The 18,942-nt window shown below is 45.2% G+C and overlaps 1 protein-coding gene across 1 annotated transcript; it reads right to left on the bottom strand.

The window, feature by feature from the left end:
• Positions 1–3,171: 3,171 nt before the first annotated feature.
• nr4a2a (nuclear receptor subfamily 4, group A, member 2a) lies at positions 3,172–6,497 on the bottom strand (the record flags this gene model as incomplete). The annotated part of the gene is made up of 6 exons (XM_079733987.1): positions 3,172–3,428; positions 3,553–3,731; positions 3,945–4,147; positions 4,524–4,687; positions 4,869–4,998; positions 5,610–6,497. 6 exons carry the CDS (start codon positions 6,495–6,497, stop codon positions 3,172–3,174), a joined length of 1,821 nt encoding a protein of 606 aa, XP_079590113.1.
• Between the last annotated feature and the right edge of the window lie 12,445 nt (positions 6,498–18,942).

Genomic DNA, 18,942 nt, shown 5'->3' with positions numbered 1-18,942 from the left:
CTTACTCTCTACTTACTCTGAAGCACTTAGCAAGGGTGGGAAAAAACATTTCTGCAAAGCATAGTTATGGACAGATACCTCTGAGCACCAGATTCACTTCAAAACTGAATAACAAAGTATTTCCTCCGCTCCCTGCCTGTGCTGAAGGGGGTAAGTTTACAGCGGTGCCTAGCGGGTGGGGAAGAAAGCCATGAGCCACAGATCTTAATGGCTTCTGAGTGAACATCCGCTGGCATGCATATCCTCACACAAACCCTAACGGAAGCATTGTCTACACGTGTCACTCTTTATTATGTGGAGATAGACATGTTTAAAGACCCTAAGTGTAGTTAAAGTCAACAGCGGGAACTTGTGACAAGGAATAACCACCTCTCGACAGATCTGCTAAATGTCAGCAAACCGCTTCTGAGTGGAATTCCAATTTGCGGGCGAATTAGCACTTTTCAGCAAAGCTCTAATTATTTAGACAATGTAATGCCTGGCACTATTCTGGCTCAGCGGCTCAGCCTGCCTCCCCGATCGGTAGGAGAGTGATGGCTAGGTCCCAGCCGTCGCCCAGGACGACCACAGGATGCTCCGGTGTCCCTTCCCTTCGGAGGCTGAGGCGATCAGGACCGCAGATGTCCTGCAGTGATTGGCTAGGCGTTAGTGTGTGGAGGAGTATGGGACTTTCAGTGTAGGGTTGGGTCTGATGTACACGTGCAGTAAGCCCCAGGTTCTCAGGTGTGGGGGGATTGGTTGGTTAAAAAACGGTTTACATTTCAAATATAGATATATTAGATCCCTTTATGGTTTGTGAGATTTCCGTGTGATGAGTTCGGCCGGGAGACAGAGGGCGGGTGGGTTGATTTTGCAATAATCTGTTTTAAGTCAACTAAAGGACAACACCAACAAAGTAATTAGTTTGAACTGCCAAAATCAATACACGGTTTAGGGGGACTTTTTGAGCAATATGGTGAAACAGCGTTAATTATAAATAGATAACTAACGGCCCCTTTGTGACGCAACGTGGGAAGGCTCCCGGTCTCACGGCTGTCTATTCAGGGAGCAGGGTAATAGGCTTCAAATCTTAGACTCTCCTTCTTTCTTTTTACTTTTTTCTATTTCTCACTTTTTTCTCTTTCTCTTTCTTTCGTCAGACATTTCTCTTTCTTTCTCTATTTTTTTTTTCTTAAGCCAAAGTTACAACAATGCTCGGGAGATTGAAGTAATGCATCTTAAAACTAAACTTCAAACATTTTAATTAAATCGCCAGAAAAGGTTTTTATTTTATATTTTTTATCATTTAAATATGTCAGAGTTTGACTGTCATCACAGTTTTTTATACATCAACTCAGGAATTGCAGCCCTTAATTTATAGTGAGTTTATTTAGACGGGTTATGCTTCAATGCTCGTTCTTTAAACCTGGTGTTTGATATCATATGAGATACCGTGAATTAAGATAATTTGAATGATTGACTGAATGAATACGGCGGTCCGATTGGTTACTCCTGCCCTCATGTATGGCTCGAGTGCTTCAGACATTCCTAATAAACGGAATCGGGCCAAACTCTGTAACCCTCAAAGAAGGTGAAAGGTTTTAGGCTTAGAGGAGGACTGCTTATTATTTGAATGCTTATAATTATTTTAAGGCTTTTTATCTACCAAAACCAAAATAGAAAAAAGGCGGAATAAAGGCCTATAGGCAACAGAATTCAGCTTTTAAATGACAGGCCTGACTTTCTTTAGATAGATCGATAGCCTATCCATATTATATACACATCTCGATGTTTAGAAATAGTCAACACTTTATCAGAATTGTATCCAATATGCAAATCTTTTCAATTGTTCTAAATGTACATTAAAAAAATATCCATAATCATAAAAGTACTACTTTTTTATTACGCATATGGTTAATTTTCGTATATCTCGTTATTATCTTTTTACACCTCATAATTAATAGTCTTAGTAAGCAATAGGCCTATCGTCCGACATGCGTTAAAAACTGCCATATTTTGATGATCACAGACTATCTGCACATTAAATAATTCGAGAGCAAATATTTCCCAAGGATACTGATTTAAAAGTTTTATTTGTAAACATTAAATATTTCTTTATCTCTAAACTTTTCGGATTTCGGCACCAAATGCGTTGTAATCGTTTTAATACACCGTCATGGCAAAGATGTAGGCCCATCACACTCATGAAGTTATGAAATATGACGCTCTCCAAATCGGAAAATGATAATCCCCTCGACGTCTATAAGACATAAAACATAGACAACGTGCTCAGCATGAACTGGGTGGGTTTAAATCGTTTTAAATTGCACCATGCTTAACGTAGCTTTTGGCAATATAAATAATAAATATATAGAAACGTTTATATTCAACAGCAACAATACTTACAACACATACAAACAAGGAATGTCTGACAGCTTTACAAACATCATGGCTCCCTCTTTTTCTATACAGATGAGATCAACCCCACATACGCGTTTTACATAAAAGGTGTGCCAGTACTACGAATCTGTATCAAATCTATGAGACTACACAGTGTCCGGAATATAATGTATATAGACACCACCTCTCCAAGTGCCTATCAAACTACCACATGCGTCATTTCTGAAGACTTCCACACCCGGGCGTCCTGACAAAAACACACAGGCACCAGTCATGAAAAGAAAATGAAAAAAAGTTTTTTTTGTCATTATTACAAACTTTTTACACGTTATAAATTGATGCATGGGTCGCATCACATAATCTATCGCAATATACAGTATGTGTATATATAAATGTGAATGAATATATTACATCTGACTATGATGGGTCAGTGGAGCTGATAATTAACCAACAGTAGGCCTAGGCTAAATAATAGTAAGACCGGATTGAGTTTTTTTGGGGGGACAAAAAGTCCATCGGAGAAAGAGCCCCCCTCCCCCGTTTCCTTCATTACGCACTCACGATAATTTAGAGGGAATTACACGGAAATCTAATAGGATTCGTCAAGTCTTTCCATCCTTTGTTTTTTATGGATCCTTACGCTTAATACGGTAGTGGTTGTCTCTACGAACCTACAAGAGCTGCAAATATTCAGAATAAGCCATGTTTTAGAAATCTGTCAAGCTGACCAGACAAACAGTCTTTGGAAGTTCGTTGAAGTCTCGGCATTATGCCGCCTAAGTGCCGGAACGCTCAGAAAGGTAGTGTGTCAAGGAAAAGTTTGTCAATGATCGCCGGCGGGGGGACCAGGTCTTCAAGCTTTAAGTAAAAGATACGCTGCAGACCTTGAGTACATAGTGTGCGCAGTTCCGGGAGTTTCCCCAACAGTTTTGACAAGTAGTTCGGACGATTCAATCCACCGCCATTAAATGTCACTTGGTCTTTGAGACAGTTCACGATCTTGTTCTGGAGATCTTCCACCCTCTTGGGTTCCTTGAGACCGTGTCGCTCTGAAATGCAAAACACAAACAAGCGAAATAAGATCATCTGTCTTTAAAAGGGTTATTCTAACGTGCCGTTATTCCTGAATTAAACCCTTTTAGAGCTGTGGAGCGGCGCTGCGCCTTTACGCACCTGTAACCATGGCGAGCGCCGCGATGCAGGAGAAGGCGGAGATGTCGATGTTCATGCTCTGCAGGTTGGAGGAGAACTCCACGATGGCGTCCACCCACTCGCCGAAGCCCCGGACGCACTGCAGCCGGTGCAGCACCACCCCGTTGCAGAAGATCAGCTTCCCCTCCACCGGGTTGGACCTGCCGTGAACAACGCGGGGTCAGTAAATATCGCGAGATAAAACCAGCCGAGAAATCCGAAGAATTAATTATTGCAAATTAATTAATGCAACAAAAAAATAATAATACGCAGCGAAGCTTGAAGGACCGGAGGCTTAATACGAGTTTCAATGGATTATCCTTTTTTTCTGGATTTATTAATTAACGCCACGAGTTGTATTTAATGACTTATACCTGTAGGCCAGCCGCAGCACGAAGAGCTCCAGGAAGGCCGACTCGAAGAGCAGGTCCTGGTCTGGTTTGGTGAGGTCTGAGAAGCCGGGGATCTTCTCGGCCCAGCCGCGGATGATCTCCATGGAGCCCGTGAGCAGGTCGTAGAACTGCTGGACGTGCTGGGTGTCGTCCCCGCTCAGGTGGTAGTCCGGGTTGGCTTGGAACTGGAATTTAATTTAAACGGCGGCTTAATGAGACCCCTTTAAAATATATAATCCGTGAAATTGCCCGTGCCCGTTTCCAGGAGAGAGGCTTGCATTTTTTCTTTTTTTCGTTGAATTCATGTCTTATTTTATTGGACTTCTCCGTTTCGCTGCGATTTACTTAAGTAAAATATACCGCCTTAAAAGCCTGACAAAGTTATGGCTGAACGGCCTGGAAAAAACCTTTTCCAGTTAATAAACGAAACGGTGAATGGGGGAACGCAAATCTTAATTAAAGAAAATTACTTTTTTGTTGCCCCCCTTTTTTCTCTAAAAGAAAAAAGAGTTTAACGGTTTCGTGCGCCTGACTTTTTTTTATTTATTCCGTGCGTCTTACCCGAGAGTAGTCCAGGGCCGACATGGAAGGGTTCGAGTCAACGTGCGCCCTGACCAGAGCACTGATGAGGCTGACGGGCGGCGAGGGGGGGGAAGGCTCCTGGGGGCTCTTGGGTTTGGACGGTAGGCGGCCTCTCCGGCCCTTGAGGTTGGCCGTCCGCACAACTACGTAATGGGAAGGAACGGATACTGAGTTCATTGCAACACATGACGGATAGAGAAGAGATGTTTAATTAGTGAAATAAACACAACGGAACCAAACAACAGAATGGCCTTCATGTGGGATGTGTTTAAGTGCCAGAGGTGTAACATAGAGGTTGCGTTGGTTCGAGGGGCCTCTCCGTACCTTCTTTCACCATCCCCACAACGAGGCACTTCTGGAAGCGGCAGTACTGGCAGCGGTTTCTCCGGCGTTTGTCAACAGGACAGTTTTTATTCGCTAAGCAGACATATTTAGCGTTTTTCTGAACGGTTCGCTGTAGAAAGACAAGAAAATAAATACAGTCTTAATATACGCAGATAACACGGAAGACGGTGCATTTTCTAGAAAGCTGATGCAAAGCCTCAATTCTATATTATATATTCTTTATTAAAGGGGGGATTTATATGATCTTCATGTCCCGTTTGTGACTGTTGTGTGCGCACCAGAACATACAGGGGAGAGACAATCAGCAAACACCAATACGTGACCGCTCATATCCCCCTCGCTCCCCTGGAGACCAGCTCTATTTAACAGGTTAGATTCGATTTCTCCACCGGCTCGTATTATAAAGTCATGCGGGCTCGTTGGCTGCTCAAACTGTTTTGCCATACCACACAATTACACGCGCGTGAACACGCACACGCGCACACACACGAACACACACACACACACACACACACACACACACACACGCACACGCACTCGCACTCGCACACACACACACACACCAAGGGGTTCAATATTAAGAAGCCAGGTGAACGTGAGAAGAAAGCGCCTATCCGGTGCGCACTAACAACTAAGCGTCCTGACACTGTGACTTTGTTGCGCCGTTAGGAACCGTTCAACCGCAATGGGAACCGGACATACAAGCGTGTGAAATCCCACCTTGAAGAACCCTTTGCAGCCCTCGCAGGTGCGAACCCCGTAATGTTGGCACGCGGCGTTGTCCCCGCACACGGCGCACAGCCCCTCGTTGGACGGAGATCCACGGGACGGGGGCGACGGGACCTGGCTGTCCATCAGCTGGTGTCCGTGGCCCAGCTGCAGGGAGTGCGGGAAGGCCAGCGCGGCCTGTTTCCTTATGGCGCTCGGCACCGCGAAGCTCTGGCCGTCCATGTGCGACCGGTGCGCTCCCGGGTTGTCGTGGTTCATCGACACGTGCAGCGGGCCGTCGAAGCGCATCTGACAGCTGGAGACGGGCGTGCCGGGGGGGGACTGCTTGAAGGAGAAGAGCGAGAGCCGCGACACCGGGTTCTTCCGCTGCTCCATCATGTGCGAGGCCGCGACGTAGTTCTGGTGGAAGCTGTGTAGGGAGCCCGGGTCCTCCCACATGTGGTTGTGTTGGACCTGGAAGTTTGGCGTGCTGGGGGCGTGGGGCGAGGAGGGCTTGAAGTACACGGGCCCGGAGTGGGCCATGAGCTCGTCCGACTGGGGCGGCAGGTGGCTCTGCTGGTGGTGCTGGTGGTGGTGGTAGCTGTGCATCTGGACCTCCTCCACCTTGATGGCCGACTGCTCTGCAGAATGCGGCATCTGGTAGAGGCAGGGCGGCTTGACGTCGTAGCCTGCGGTGTTGTAGTTGTCCATGAACGTGCTGAAGCTGGGTAGAGACGTGGTAGCTGTGATCTCAGTGTTGGTCAAGTCCATGCTAAACTTCACGAACTCGGGGGTTAGGAAGTCGCAGCTGTATTCTCCGGCGGCATGGTAGCTGTAGCTCTGGGAAGCGGGGCTGGCGCCTTGGGGTGAAGATCCATACTGAGCCTGAACGCAGGGCATGGCTGCGGGGGAAACACGCACAGGGACACAACGAATCAGAAATGTTATGGATGGTTGGAAATGACAACCGCGGTTAGAAGTATAATCAAGAGCTATGGATATTCACTGTTATAGCAGAATGATATAGGCCTTAGAAGTTGTAAATGTTATGCATAAATGCAAGTTGTAAAAGACGACAACAACAAGGAGGAGAACAGAAATAACTATAATTCAGAATGGAGGGGTGATAATAGGACATAGCAAAACATTGTTGGGTATTTAAAATGCATATAAAAGTGAAACACACAAGCGCCTACCTCAAGTTTTTTGGAGAGCGTGTCGGTGGCACTGGAAATTGGGAATGTCAGAAGCAACGGGGGTCAGGATTCAAGAAAGCGACAGTTTTGGAGTCTTCCCCTATTAAAATAGATCACTTAGACGTTTACTGTTTTGCGGGATAAAGAGTTGCACACTCAGGGTGAGGATAGACTTCAGTAATCTGTCAGTATGCGGACTGTCAAACAACATTTCGTATTTACGCACATTGCGCAAATTGTCACATCAGATGCTCGATATTCGGTGTTATTGTCATAGAAAAAAATCTTCTAGTTTGAAACTCTATGTTAATGTGTTAGTGCACCATAGACGCATTAATGTTGGAGCAAGCAACAACATTGGCACTGTAAAATACACATATATTTATAGTAATTATGTATTTTAAAAGCATTATAACAGATATCAATATTAATTCAATCTTAAAACTGAAGTAAAAGGCATGGAGCACTGATTCTGATTTCACCCATAACACCCATAACACTTTATAATTTAATTTCTTATAATAACTAAATAATGTAAAAAACTGATCTTACCTCCTTCAGAAGAGACGCTGGTCTTCAATCCATGCAATAGGCATGTAGAGAGCATTCAGTAAACAGTAAAAGCTCCAAAATCTCGGGTTCGGGGTGCAGAAAGATGCCAGGGTGAACTCGCGTAACTCTCCGAGCACTGAGCGACGCAGGGATCGACTAGCCGCTCAGCCAATGTGCCTTTGTTTATGTGAGCTCCGGATGCCGCGGCCCACGTGTCTCCAACCCTCGCGTCATCCACGTCGACACACAGACGCGCCAATCCCGCTTTGGGAAGGTCGTCGCCGGATCCAAGGGTCTGAACGTACGGTAGGCGGGACTTCTCTCCCCAGCCGACCAATCACCGTTCACCATGCGTGGTTTGGTGCCCTAAAGAGGCCACGCCCACTGTACGTTCGGACCGTTGGATCGACTACGGTGAGGATAGCGGCTCCAAGTCGTCCACCGTTCTGGATGTGGTCCATGCTGTGTGTGCTGTGCTGATCCCCGGCATGTTACAGGCTTCATGCATAAACCAGAGACCATATTTAACGCTGTTTTTTTTCTTCTATTTAATAGAATACTGTAAGATCGTGTGGATGTATGGGATAATTTTTTGGTAATTTCAACTTGCGCAGAGAACAATGTCTTGGAAAAATATTCGTTTTGGAGGAACGTAATTCCAGCACAGGGCCCCGTGCAACATTACTCGGCCTAATAATGATGTTAATTGTGTTCAAAGATGTAGATATTTCCAGCTGATAGGCTATCCCCATTGTCCTTCTTATTTATGTGAGCTGAACCTTATGCAATATGAAAGAAGAAAAAGGGTTTACTTTAGTGGAGGTGCGTCACTTATGTACACACGTTTGAATAGCATTATAAGCGAGGGGTGTGTGTGTGTGTGTGTGTGTGTGTGTGTGTGTGTGTGTGTGTGTGTGTGTGTGTGTGTGTGTGTGTGTGTGTGTGTGTGTGTGTGTGTGTGTGTGTGTGTGTGGAGGGGGGAGGGGGAGAGGTGTTATTCTTCGTTATCTCGTGACAGGCGTAGTACAGCTATTTCAATTGTGATCCAAATTTAGACCTCAAATGTCGTGGGTGTGTGTGTGGGGGGGCCTACCTATTCATAGCGCCCCACTGGAGGTAGAGGAAGAGGAGGAGGAGGAGGAGGAGGAGGAGGAGGGGAGGGAGGGGGGTGGTGTAATTAGTAGTCCTATAGCCAGTTGTCATGCTTGAGCCATTTTAAGCCTCCAGAGAGGGAAACGTGATAGGAGAAAGTAAAATAGCGAATGACGCAGAAAACGCTCACTTGACGCAGTGGCCGGAGCGCTCTCACACGCTGTATTTCGGGCCGTATTGTTCTCCCGCCCCGTTCCCAAAGTGTGGGTGGACCGTTCGTCCGAGGAACAGTCGCATAGCAGAACTATGTTCAGGCAAATCGACTAGATCTACACTTTTTACGTGCACATTGTCATGTGAAACATCTGAAGGAGGAACGTTATATAACAGGTGAGATGTTAAGGAGAGAAGGCCTGTGAAAGCCCGCACGGAGAACGGTTGCTAACAGTGAGAGCTGGTGGTTAAAATGAACTAGGGTTGATTTGGGCTGGAACGTATAACGCCTCTGTGCACACGTGTGGTATTAAGTGCACGGCGCCTACAACACTATTATGATTCCGCTCACCTCTAGAGGACAGTATTGTTCACCTCCCATAGACCGCTTGAGAGCCTTACGTCTCAATTGTCTACCTGTTAATTATTGTAATGCTATCGAGGCTGTGCGACCACACAACACGTTGTATTACAGGCTTGTATGCTGTAAGCTATCGAATGTATTTTAATAGGAAAAAAAAAAGCACAAAGGAGAGATTCAGGTCAATTTCGATTCGGTGGTGTGTGTGTGTGTGTGTGTGTGTGTGTGTGTGTGTGTGTGTGTATGTACCGTTGTACAGTCAACATTTCAAACACAAATGTTTGTTGATTATGGACAAAAAATAGACGTCTTGTAATGTATGTAAATATATTAAATCCTTAACCTCTACTTGATGTGTTAAAGCTCATCTCTTAATGGTGTGCAGCCCACTATTGTTCTGTTAAACATTCAAGTTGTTTTTCTCTGACAATATTTGGCCTCATTGTATAATGGCCAGTGTGTGAAGTGTTTTCCATTAACCAATTAGAATTGAGAAGGAAAACACTATTAGCGGTTTAATTGCCCATTTTACTGAAGAATAATTAACTTCCTCATTTATGTGCACAATTAATTGACAATCATTTGAAAGGGAATCTAAAACTGCCTTAGCACGGTGTAATTATATCAAAGGTATTTAAAATGATTATTAGTATTATTATAATTTAACACTATATTGTCTTCCTCTGCTGTTTGTTTTCACCTGGGAAAAGACGTGGACTGTTTAGCCTGAGTTATACGAACCTCTTGCTGTGTCTATTAGTCTGCTGTTAGGGTGGGGCCAAGACTCTGATGTTAGAGGGTGTTTGACTCCAAGCCGGAAGGTTCTGGTCCCATCTCACCCTCGGCTGACCTCTAAATCCTCGAGCAAGACGCTTTCTTGCTCCTTCATGACATGAAGGAAATCCCTGCAAGATGCTTTGGATTCAAGCTTCTGCTGAATTATGAAATAGTTCATTTTAATAATACTGTGAGGCAATAGACTAACGTGATACGTTGAACTTCTTAATGTTCTTGAAATTGTGTGTGTTTGTGTGTGTGTGTGTGCGTATTTGTGTATGTGTGTGAGTATGTGTGCATGTGTGTGTGTGTGTGTGTGTGTGTGTGTTTGTGTGTGTTTGTGTGTGTGTGTGTGTGTGTGTGTGAGAGAGTTTGTGTGTGTGTTTGCATGTGTGTGAGGTCAATACAACGTTCCCTATGAACACACAAGCCCGAGCTTGAAGGGCCATTGTTGAAACTGGCTTGCTGCAAAGCAGTTAGAGGACTTTGCCTGCTCCCTCACAGAGAAGCAGTAACTCAAGTCAGGTTGAGAAAGGACTCCATTAGTTGACCGTCATCCACCCCCCCCCCCCCCCCCCCCCCCCCCCTTCCCCCGCTCTCCTCCAGGATGTGTACAGTAGGCGGTATAGGATGGGTTATCAGTCATAACAAGATGACGTGTCAGGTGTGACTGTACAAATAGATGCCTATCCACAGCCTCTCCTATTGACTGAATGATGGGATTTATTCCAAATGGCCGGGGTGTGGTGAGGTTATAAACCGTTGTTTATAACCTGATAGCAACCAGATACCTCGTAGTTTGGTGTTTGGAGATGTCAGTAGAGCTTCCAGAGTCATTGTAAATATGTTTATTGGTAATTTAAGGTCTATTTACATTCATGTCTATTCATATCTCTATCTACTGCCATTGCGTGGGTTCTTAAGGATGAGCTGTGATGACCTGCTTACACAAGATGAGTGAGGCAACACACAGCAGCCCTAGTTATACTATGTCACCATGTGCTGCACAATAACAATATGTTAAGGCCTTAACTACTATGTATTTCACAATAACATAATAATATGTTAAGGCATTCCTTTATGCACTGCACAATAACAATATGTTAAGGCATTAACTTATGTATAACACAATAACAATATGTAGGTCATTAACTTGACTTAATTGAACTATACACCAAGGTCAACAGTTCGCTACCTGTATTTCAAGATTTGAACTATTTGCATTTATCAATATCGATTTTTAAGGTCAAGGTGAATTTATTATTTCTTCGGAATCAAATGTCTAAACAAATTGATCAATAAAAAATGACACCATTGATTTTTATTTGTTGAAGTGAATAAAAATGTTTTCTTGACTTTTTTTTCCCAACATAAATTGAATCGTCCAACCGATTCAAATTGACCGATTCAAACTGACCGATTCAAACCAACCGAATCAGACCGACTGATTCAGACCGACCGATTCAAACCGACCGGTTCAAACCGACCGATTCAGACCGCCCGTTTCAAACTGACCGGTTCAAACCGACCGGTTCAAACCGACCGATTCAAACCGACCGAATCAGACCGACCGATTCAAACCGACCGATTTGAACCGACCGAATCAGACCGACCGGTTCAGACCAACCGATTCAAACCGACCAATTCCAAGCCGTTCATCCCGCCCCACATGCCGCATGAATCCCAAAGACGAAGGAGGGTCAGAAACTTTCCAGGAAGCGGCGTCGGTGTGCGTGCGTGCGTGCACCCCCGGAGGCGTCCTCTGGCCCCGCGTCGCCTTTCCATTTTTAGATCCTCACTTTGGACGCTTAAATGTCTACTTAATATGCTTTAATGCCTGCTCTTTAGATCCGGAGAGCACTACATCACTTTAATACACCTTTATATAACACACTGTTAACTAGCAATGCCTGGTGGAGCAGCTTGTCTTACAGCTGGAAGGCGCCTCCATGCCATGATGGAGGTACCTGTTCCCCCACAATGAGAAGCGGGGACGGGTGTAGGCCCGGGTGCTGATGCTCCGTCTATATCAGTCAGCCATGAATATTCATGACTCAGTGTCATGACATGCTCTGTAATTGGCAGCAACATTAGTAATGACATCGCCGGTATCAAGACCCTGCATATTCATGTCGTGGAGCAATATTTTCTCATGGTGCTGTGTGGGTTTTTTCATTTTTTTTTTGTATTTCTTTATTTCTTTTCCTGGGGAAAGGGGAAAATGTATTCTAAAGCTGCAGGTGTCCCTGGAGCCACAATCAATTGCACGTCGTATCGCGCTCCGGTGAAAATCAGACAAATCATTTGGTTGTTTTTTTTGCAGTCTCTTTGATTAATAATCTATGTGAATCATAAAAGGTTGAGAGGCGTCTAAATACGTTAAACTGAATCTCTTTAATATGAATTGAAAGTGATGTGATTTTTCCGTTTGGGGGCTTCTGAATAGGGGAAGGAATCTGCTTTGTAGTTGCTTTTGTTTGGTCACCATACAGCTAAAAGATTACAAGCGTTGTACTAAATATTAGGCTGAGACAATACATTTAGTTTAGCATTTCGCACGTTGAAATAAGGTGTTTTCTCTTATTTGGTTGAAATCCCATCTCATCGAGGTGTGAGTTAGCTCAGTGATTCCCACTTTCATTAGTGTCAGTTTTCCTACTGCCCTGGAATGTTTGTGTTGACGGTCCCGAACGCCAGGACTTCTGGAGGGGGCGAAGGGGGAATTGGCTCCAGCTTTGTCTAAGCTGCCCGGCTTTCCTCTTTAAGCAGCTGGATCTCTGGGTTTCTCTCTCGCGGTCTCCAATTCAGTACGGAGCGGTTCAGCTATGTTAATAGGATGCGAGGCAGGCCTTGTTGTGTTTGGACTGGAGATGTTTTTATTGGTCCACTGGAAAGCGTTTATCTTAACTGTGTGTTTTTATGCTTTTTGTCCATTAAAAGCCAAACGTTTTTCACAGATATCCCATAACTACACTTAAGCGGATGGGAACATGTCTTATCATGAAATTGTTCTTAAATATTTTTTAATAAAATGTCACGAGGGCTGCCTTAACCAGCTTGTGTAGTGCATGAACTTGCATGTACACGTTCCTGTAACAGTGTGGTATTTGATTCTAGTAATACGATTAATCAAGGATTTATATCCATTGTTGTGTTTTTTCCAACACCTTCAAAGACGTGTGTTGTTTTTTGTTGTTTTTCTTTTGATTAACCCTGTGACCGCTTTATTTTAACCAAAGCAATCACACTGCATGTGGCACACAGGATTTCTCTAAATATCCCAGAAAGACAAAATGTTTGCAATGCTACCCTGGATGGGGGGGTAGAAATTAGCATGTGATTTATTGTTTTTTAGTCCTTCATGGTGTCCGATGGCAGAGGAAACGCATGCTTTGTTGTGTTTTTTTAACCTAAATCCATCATGAAAAACATGCAAAAGACGTATGCATAATAAAATGAAAGACATATGCATAATGAGGAAAGCCATTTATTAGCATGCACTGTCCCCTGGAGTCATGTGACAATAGAATGGATGACTGCTTGTGTTTAATGCAGAGGGTTTGGTGTGGAGCTGAGATGAACAGGTGGACCCGGACTAACTGAGGAACAGGTGGGCCGGGCCTGTGTGGAGAACGGGCGGACCAGGTCTAGGTGGAGAGCAGGTGGCCGGGTCAGGCAGCAGAGTGAGTTGGTTTCGACAACATTGTGTGTATGGTGTGGTGTTTGTGTGTGTGTGTGTGTGTGCGTGTATGTGTGTGTCTCTTTGCTTTTGTCCGTATGCGTACATGTATGTTTCTGCACGTGCGTGTGTATGTTTTTTCTGTGTATGTTTGTGTCCGCATGTTTATGTGCTTGTATGTCTGTGTGCATGAATGACTGTGTGGGTGTGTATGTTTATGTCTGTGTGTGTGTGTGTGTGTGTGTGTTTTTGTGTGTATGCGTGCGTCTTTGTTTGTCTGCTAGTATGTTACAGTCACCTTAATTTATTATATGCACATATATAATCGTCGCACTCAGTACTGGCGCCTGCGCATGACAGATATGTCACGGCTCAATGTAGCTCAAACGATGCATCTTAATAATTAATCTGGCACTTGACCAGGCGTTCTTCTGTTTCTGCTGCAGTCCGGTTCTCTCTCACAGCTCGGGCTGGGCTTTCTCCTGATGTTGCGCAACCTCTTCTCCTATTGTTGAGTGTCCTCCAAGCCTATCCCTGGAGCCCCGGCTCCTAATAAGACGCTTCGCAAGCAGCTACTGGATGAAGGCTGAACCAGAGTGGAGTGTTGTGAAAGCTGGACGGGTTCCAGCGTCTTTAAACAAGAGACCAAAGGGCCGTGGTCAAATCACACTCAATAACACGCTCGCACACAAAAACACCCAAACATGATTCTGTTGTTCTCTGCTGTTGAGGGAGGGGCATTCTCTTACGGTTAGCATTAAATGCTAAATCAATGTTGTAAGCTGTTGGCTGGAGGGAAACTGTTTTGATCCTTTATGTGCTGTGGCTGTCTGCTGGTGGCTGTGAGCGCTGGAAGCCCCCTTCCTTCATCTCCCTCTCCTAATCCACTTTTTATTCTCCTTTTCTTCTGTGGAAATGTGGGACTTAGAGATCCGCTGGGCAGCAGAGGCATCTAATAGCCGCGGTGAGGGGCAGTTTCAATGTGACACAATGTTATGGAAGTCATTTTGTGTTCCCCCGAATACTTTACAGCAGGAAAAACGCGGCATTCCGACAATTTGTTTTCTTTCTATTTTTGTTTTGTTTTTGTTTCGCATTCGGTTTCTAGTCTCAAGGTGTTTGTGATTGCTTCCTCTCCCTGTGATTCATGCTTTTGCCCCCGCGCCCGAAAGGGTGGAACGATGGCTGCCTTTACCCAATGGAATATGTATGTCCTCACAATATCCTTTGGAGTCATGAATAATAAAGTGTGAGTATGTGCATATGTGAAGAGCTGGGGGGGCGCGTTCCGTCCTAAAGATTTGGGACAATAAGTAGCCAAATATCGGCTGTGTGTTGATGCGTTTCCCCCTCGGTTCCCCCCCACCGTCAGATCACCAAAACTGCCCTCGCCGCGAGAGAGATGATCCCTCATCCCGACTGCAGCATCTAAAGCAGCGAGCTCGTTCAAGGAGGAGTCCGATATCAACAGAAAGCCATCGCCCGATTAGATTACCAACAGGTAAATGCTTCATTTTTTCTCCCTGGCTGACACTTATTCGCAGAATTCCTGGTCCCTCTGGTCGTATTGCTTTATTTAACCCTGGATGTTCATTTTTCATTCATGAGGCCCTGACATGTTTGCCTTGAATGAATGCCTGCCTGGGAATCTTTTCAAGTCGTTTCCGGAGGATTCCTGCCATTCGCCCCCAAGTGCGGCTCACCCAGTTGTTCATCCAGTGGTGAATTACTACAGACAATTATGTCAAGGTATCGGGGTGTGTGTGTGTGGGGGTGTGTGTGTGTGGGGTGGGGGGGGGAGAGTAGAGAAGAGTCTTTTTGTCTGAGGATTCTTTAAGACTTGTGGGCCAGGTTCAAACTGAAATGCCAGCGTTTTCCCTTACATTTCAGAGTACTTGAGGAATCTCATTATTCCTGGCCGGTGTATTCTTTGGGATTCTTATTTTGCTATCTGCATTAACACACGCGAGGGACCCGGGGTGAACCGGGGATGAGACCAATTAGTGTGATTGTGGAACATAATTGTTGGTCGTCAGCAGTTCTGCAGTGTTCTGGAGGAGGTGATGGGAAGAGGCCGTGGAAATGCAGTTCTGCAGTGTTCTGGATGAGGTGGTGGGAAGAGGCAGTTCTCCAGACAAGGGACTTCCAGTCTCAAACCTAAGAGTTCAGCCGTTTATATTTATCCCTCTGATATTGTTTTAGTGTAAAAATCGTGGCGGTAATCAAACCGAAATACATATACAGATACACATATCTGTATATGTTCTAAACATATGTTCTAATACCGGGGCGGGGGTGGTGAAGTGTGTAAGGTTTTTGATTCCCAGCCTAAAGGTACTGGGTTTGATCCCCAGTGTCCACAGTGTACATGTATAGGCATCCAGGAGAAAAATGCTAAAATCTACCTATTTCTAAATATCATGCATCTACAAAAATACGTGTACGTTGCGTTGGATAAAAGTGTCCCACACAGATATGAATTTCATTATCATAGTATGAAACATTTTCTACTTTAACCTTGTGTCATATCCCCCATAGCCCACTCGGAAATTCACCACCTCCCCCTCCCTTCCTCCCCCATGCGCTCATCACTCTTGCCCCCCTACCCTTAATGCCTCCCTATACCCATCTGACCTGTCTGTCTGCAGCTTTTTTCCTCCACTGGATGGATCAGTGCTCACCTCATCTTCCAGGGAAGGCAGTAAACCTTTCCTTCCAGGCGAAAGGCCTTGAGTTGGTAAGATGGAGAAGTTCAGCAGAATAGCAGTAAACTTTAAAGACAACCACCTTGGGGCTGACGGGCCCATGGAGGTGTAGGCTAGTGTCATGGCGCCTGTACAACATCTCCTCCAGACTGCCGGTGAACTCCGGGGCCTTGATTTGATTGGTGCAGCGTTGAATCATACGCTTTAATTGCACCTGACATTTAAACCTCCTCTTTGGTATTTAAAGCAGTGTACAGGTGTGGCTCATTACTGAGCAGGGGAGAGCGCGCTCTGATTTCCCTCTCATCGCCAGGCCGTGGCACCGCCTTAACTCATCAAAGCGTCTGTCAGGGTCCCAGAGACCCTCCCTCACTCCGACGGCTCCGTTAGCGGGGCCGGAGCCCACGCTGACCCGATGGCGCACTCCGTCCCAGGAGCCCATATTAAAAAACACAATCATTCTCAGGAACGCAAAGATCTTAATGGAGGAGACACCTGCACACGGTTTAATGTTCTAAGAAGTACAGAATCAGGGCGCCTTCGCCTTAAACAGCGGTGTGTGCGTCCTTCTCTGTGTGTAAGTACACAGTCTTTTACCAACTGTTTGTGTTTGCCAGGTGGAGGCAGGTGGTGTATGGCCAGGGGTGGAGCGGGCAGGAGGACTCTAGATCTTTAGAGGGACAATCCGGGGGGAACGGTTCATCATCATGGTGGTTCTCCGGTTGAGCTACTTTATACATTTCTGGGTGTTTGGTTGGTTAATGGGTTTGGTTAAAGGGTAGGTTTAGGGTTGGGTTTAAGTGTTTGGTTTAGGACTAGGGTTAAGTTCAGATTAGTATTTGGTTTTAGGGCCTCGGGTTAGGTTTCGGTTTTGTGGTTTGGGTCTAGGTTTTAAGGTTAGATTTAGGTTTGGTTGTTATTGTTCTGATATGGTTCTGGTTCTGATATGGTTTTGGTTCTGGTTCTTGTTCTGGTTCTGGTTCTGGTTGGTTTCTGCCTCTAATTCGGATTCTGGTACTGATTCCGGTTCTGGTTCTGATCTGGTTCAGATCTGGTTCTGGTACTGGGTTGATACGGTTTTAGTGTTAAGATTTGGTTCCCAGGACGAGGGCACCCGGACGGGGCCTACAGTCCAAGCACGGGCCCCAGGGCCCGCAGGGCCCCCAGGGTCAGGTTTCACTAAGGGCCCAGGGCTGACATGAAATAGAAGAGAAAGAGCTGTTTTTATTAAAATTATTAATATTCTGTATTTGATGTGTTATGATGATCAGCAGAATCAGGTCGATCTTATAAATAAAAAAAATAACTAAACTATTTGCTTAAATATTGGCCACAAAAATATAATATATATTATTTTATAATGATAATTGGCCCCAAGTATATACACAGGATAAATCTCTTCTATCTTTCTCCCATTTTCTTTGCGCCTCTTTCGTGCTGCGAACTAAACTCTGAAATGTCCCGCATGGCTGTGTAATTGCTGCTCACGAGAGCGTGAACATCGTTGTTTAAAGCAGAAGATGGCCAGTAGGCGTTCTGTTCCAAACCCGTCCAGAGAACCGTCTTTTCTCGGGGCTAAACGTGCTCCGCCTTGGCATCAGAAAAAAACAAAGCATATGTTGATTGTTAGCCCGGGTGTACATAGCATGTCCTGTTCACTCAGGGTCTCCCTCGTAGCCCCAAACTCCCAACTAGCTTTCTCCAGGCTATCTGTCAGACTTCATTTAGCATTTGAGGACATGTGGATTCCCATGGACTGGCAAAAAGGCAACGTATTTCTGAGGGGGAATACGCCGGCCATCCGAGCACTGATCTGTCAACCTTACTCATTTAGCAGAAGTAAGTCACAGTGTGCTATTATGCTTCAGCTGGTATTATTTATTTGCTTTATAAAATAAAACCAGTGGTTTGCCTGCATGAGACATTTATTTTTTTACATTTTGTTTTCGACATTTTTAAAATACTAACGCCGTACATTCTTTTATTTTGATATTTATTTCCTATTTAGTAAGCAGGTAATTTAAACTATCCCTTGTTTGGCGTTTATATATTTTCCCTCCCTCTTTCTCGATCCGTCATATCTGCCCTATTTTCCTCCATGCAACGGGAACCATTATGGCTGACATTTCCCACGTTGACCTTCTGGTGGATCAGGTTGGGGCTGCCCGCGTTCATCTCCCGAGGATTCTTCATGGTCAAATAGTTTGAACGTGTAGACAGTCCCCTAGCCCGAGAAGATGTAGTCTTGGCCCAACAACTCTGTTTAGTAACAAGTGACAAAACACATTGTCAGCCTGTGCAGTCGTACTTAGTGTGTCACGCAGCCAAATATGATAATGGGGAGCGCATGAATAATTAACATGCAGAAGAGGTGTCGCATCCTGAACAGTTGTGACGTCTGCGTATGTTTTTTTTCCTCTGTGTTCCCCAAGCTATAAAGAACATGCTTAACGTGTGTTAAACTATGAAACAGAGAAGATGATCTTCATACGTGTTTCCGAGTATTTCCCTCAGATTGTCCTCCTTGGCCGACCACTAGGCCTATCATTCGCAGACGCCTCGTACCTGCGACAAACTAATTGGACGCGTCAGCTCAGCCGAGCATCCCCAGACGGTCCGTGGCTCACGGCCAGGGACACTCCGGTCATCGCTGTCCCTGGTCATCGTCTCCCAGCGCCTCCTCCGTCCGGGACACGGAGCTCTCGCACTTCACTGGGTCCTCCTCCACCTCCAGGGGCCCCGGGAGGGCGGTGGTGCTTCCGCTGTAGCA

The sequence above is a fragment of the Pollachius pollachius genome (genome assembly GCF_949987615.1).
Source record: "Pollachius pollachius genome assembly, chromosome: 3".
NCBI lineage: Eukaryota > Metazoa > Chordata > Actinopteri > Gadiformes > Gadidae > Pollachius > Pollachius pollachius.
The sequence above is the reverse complement of the archived record's forward strand: the minus strand, read 5'-3'. Positions and strand labels throughout refer to the sequence as shown.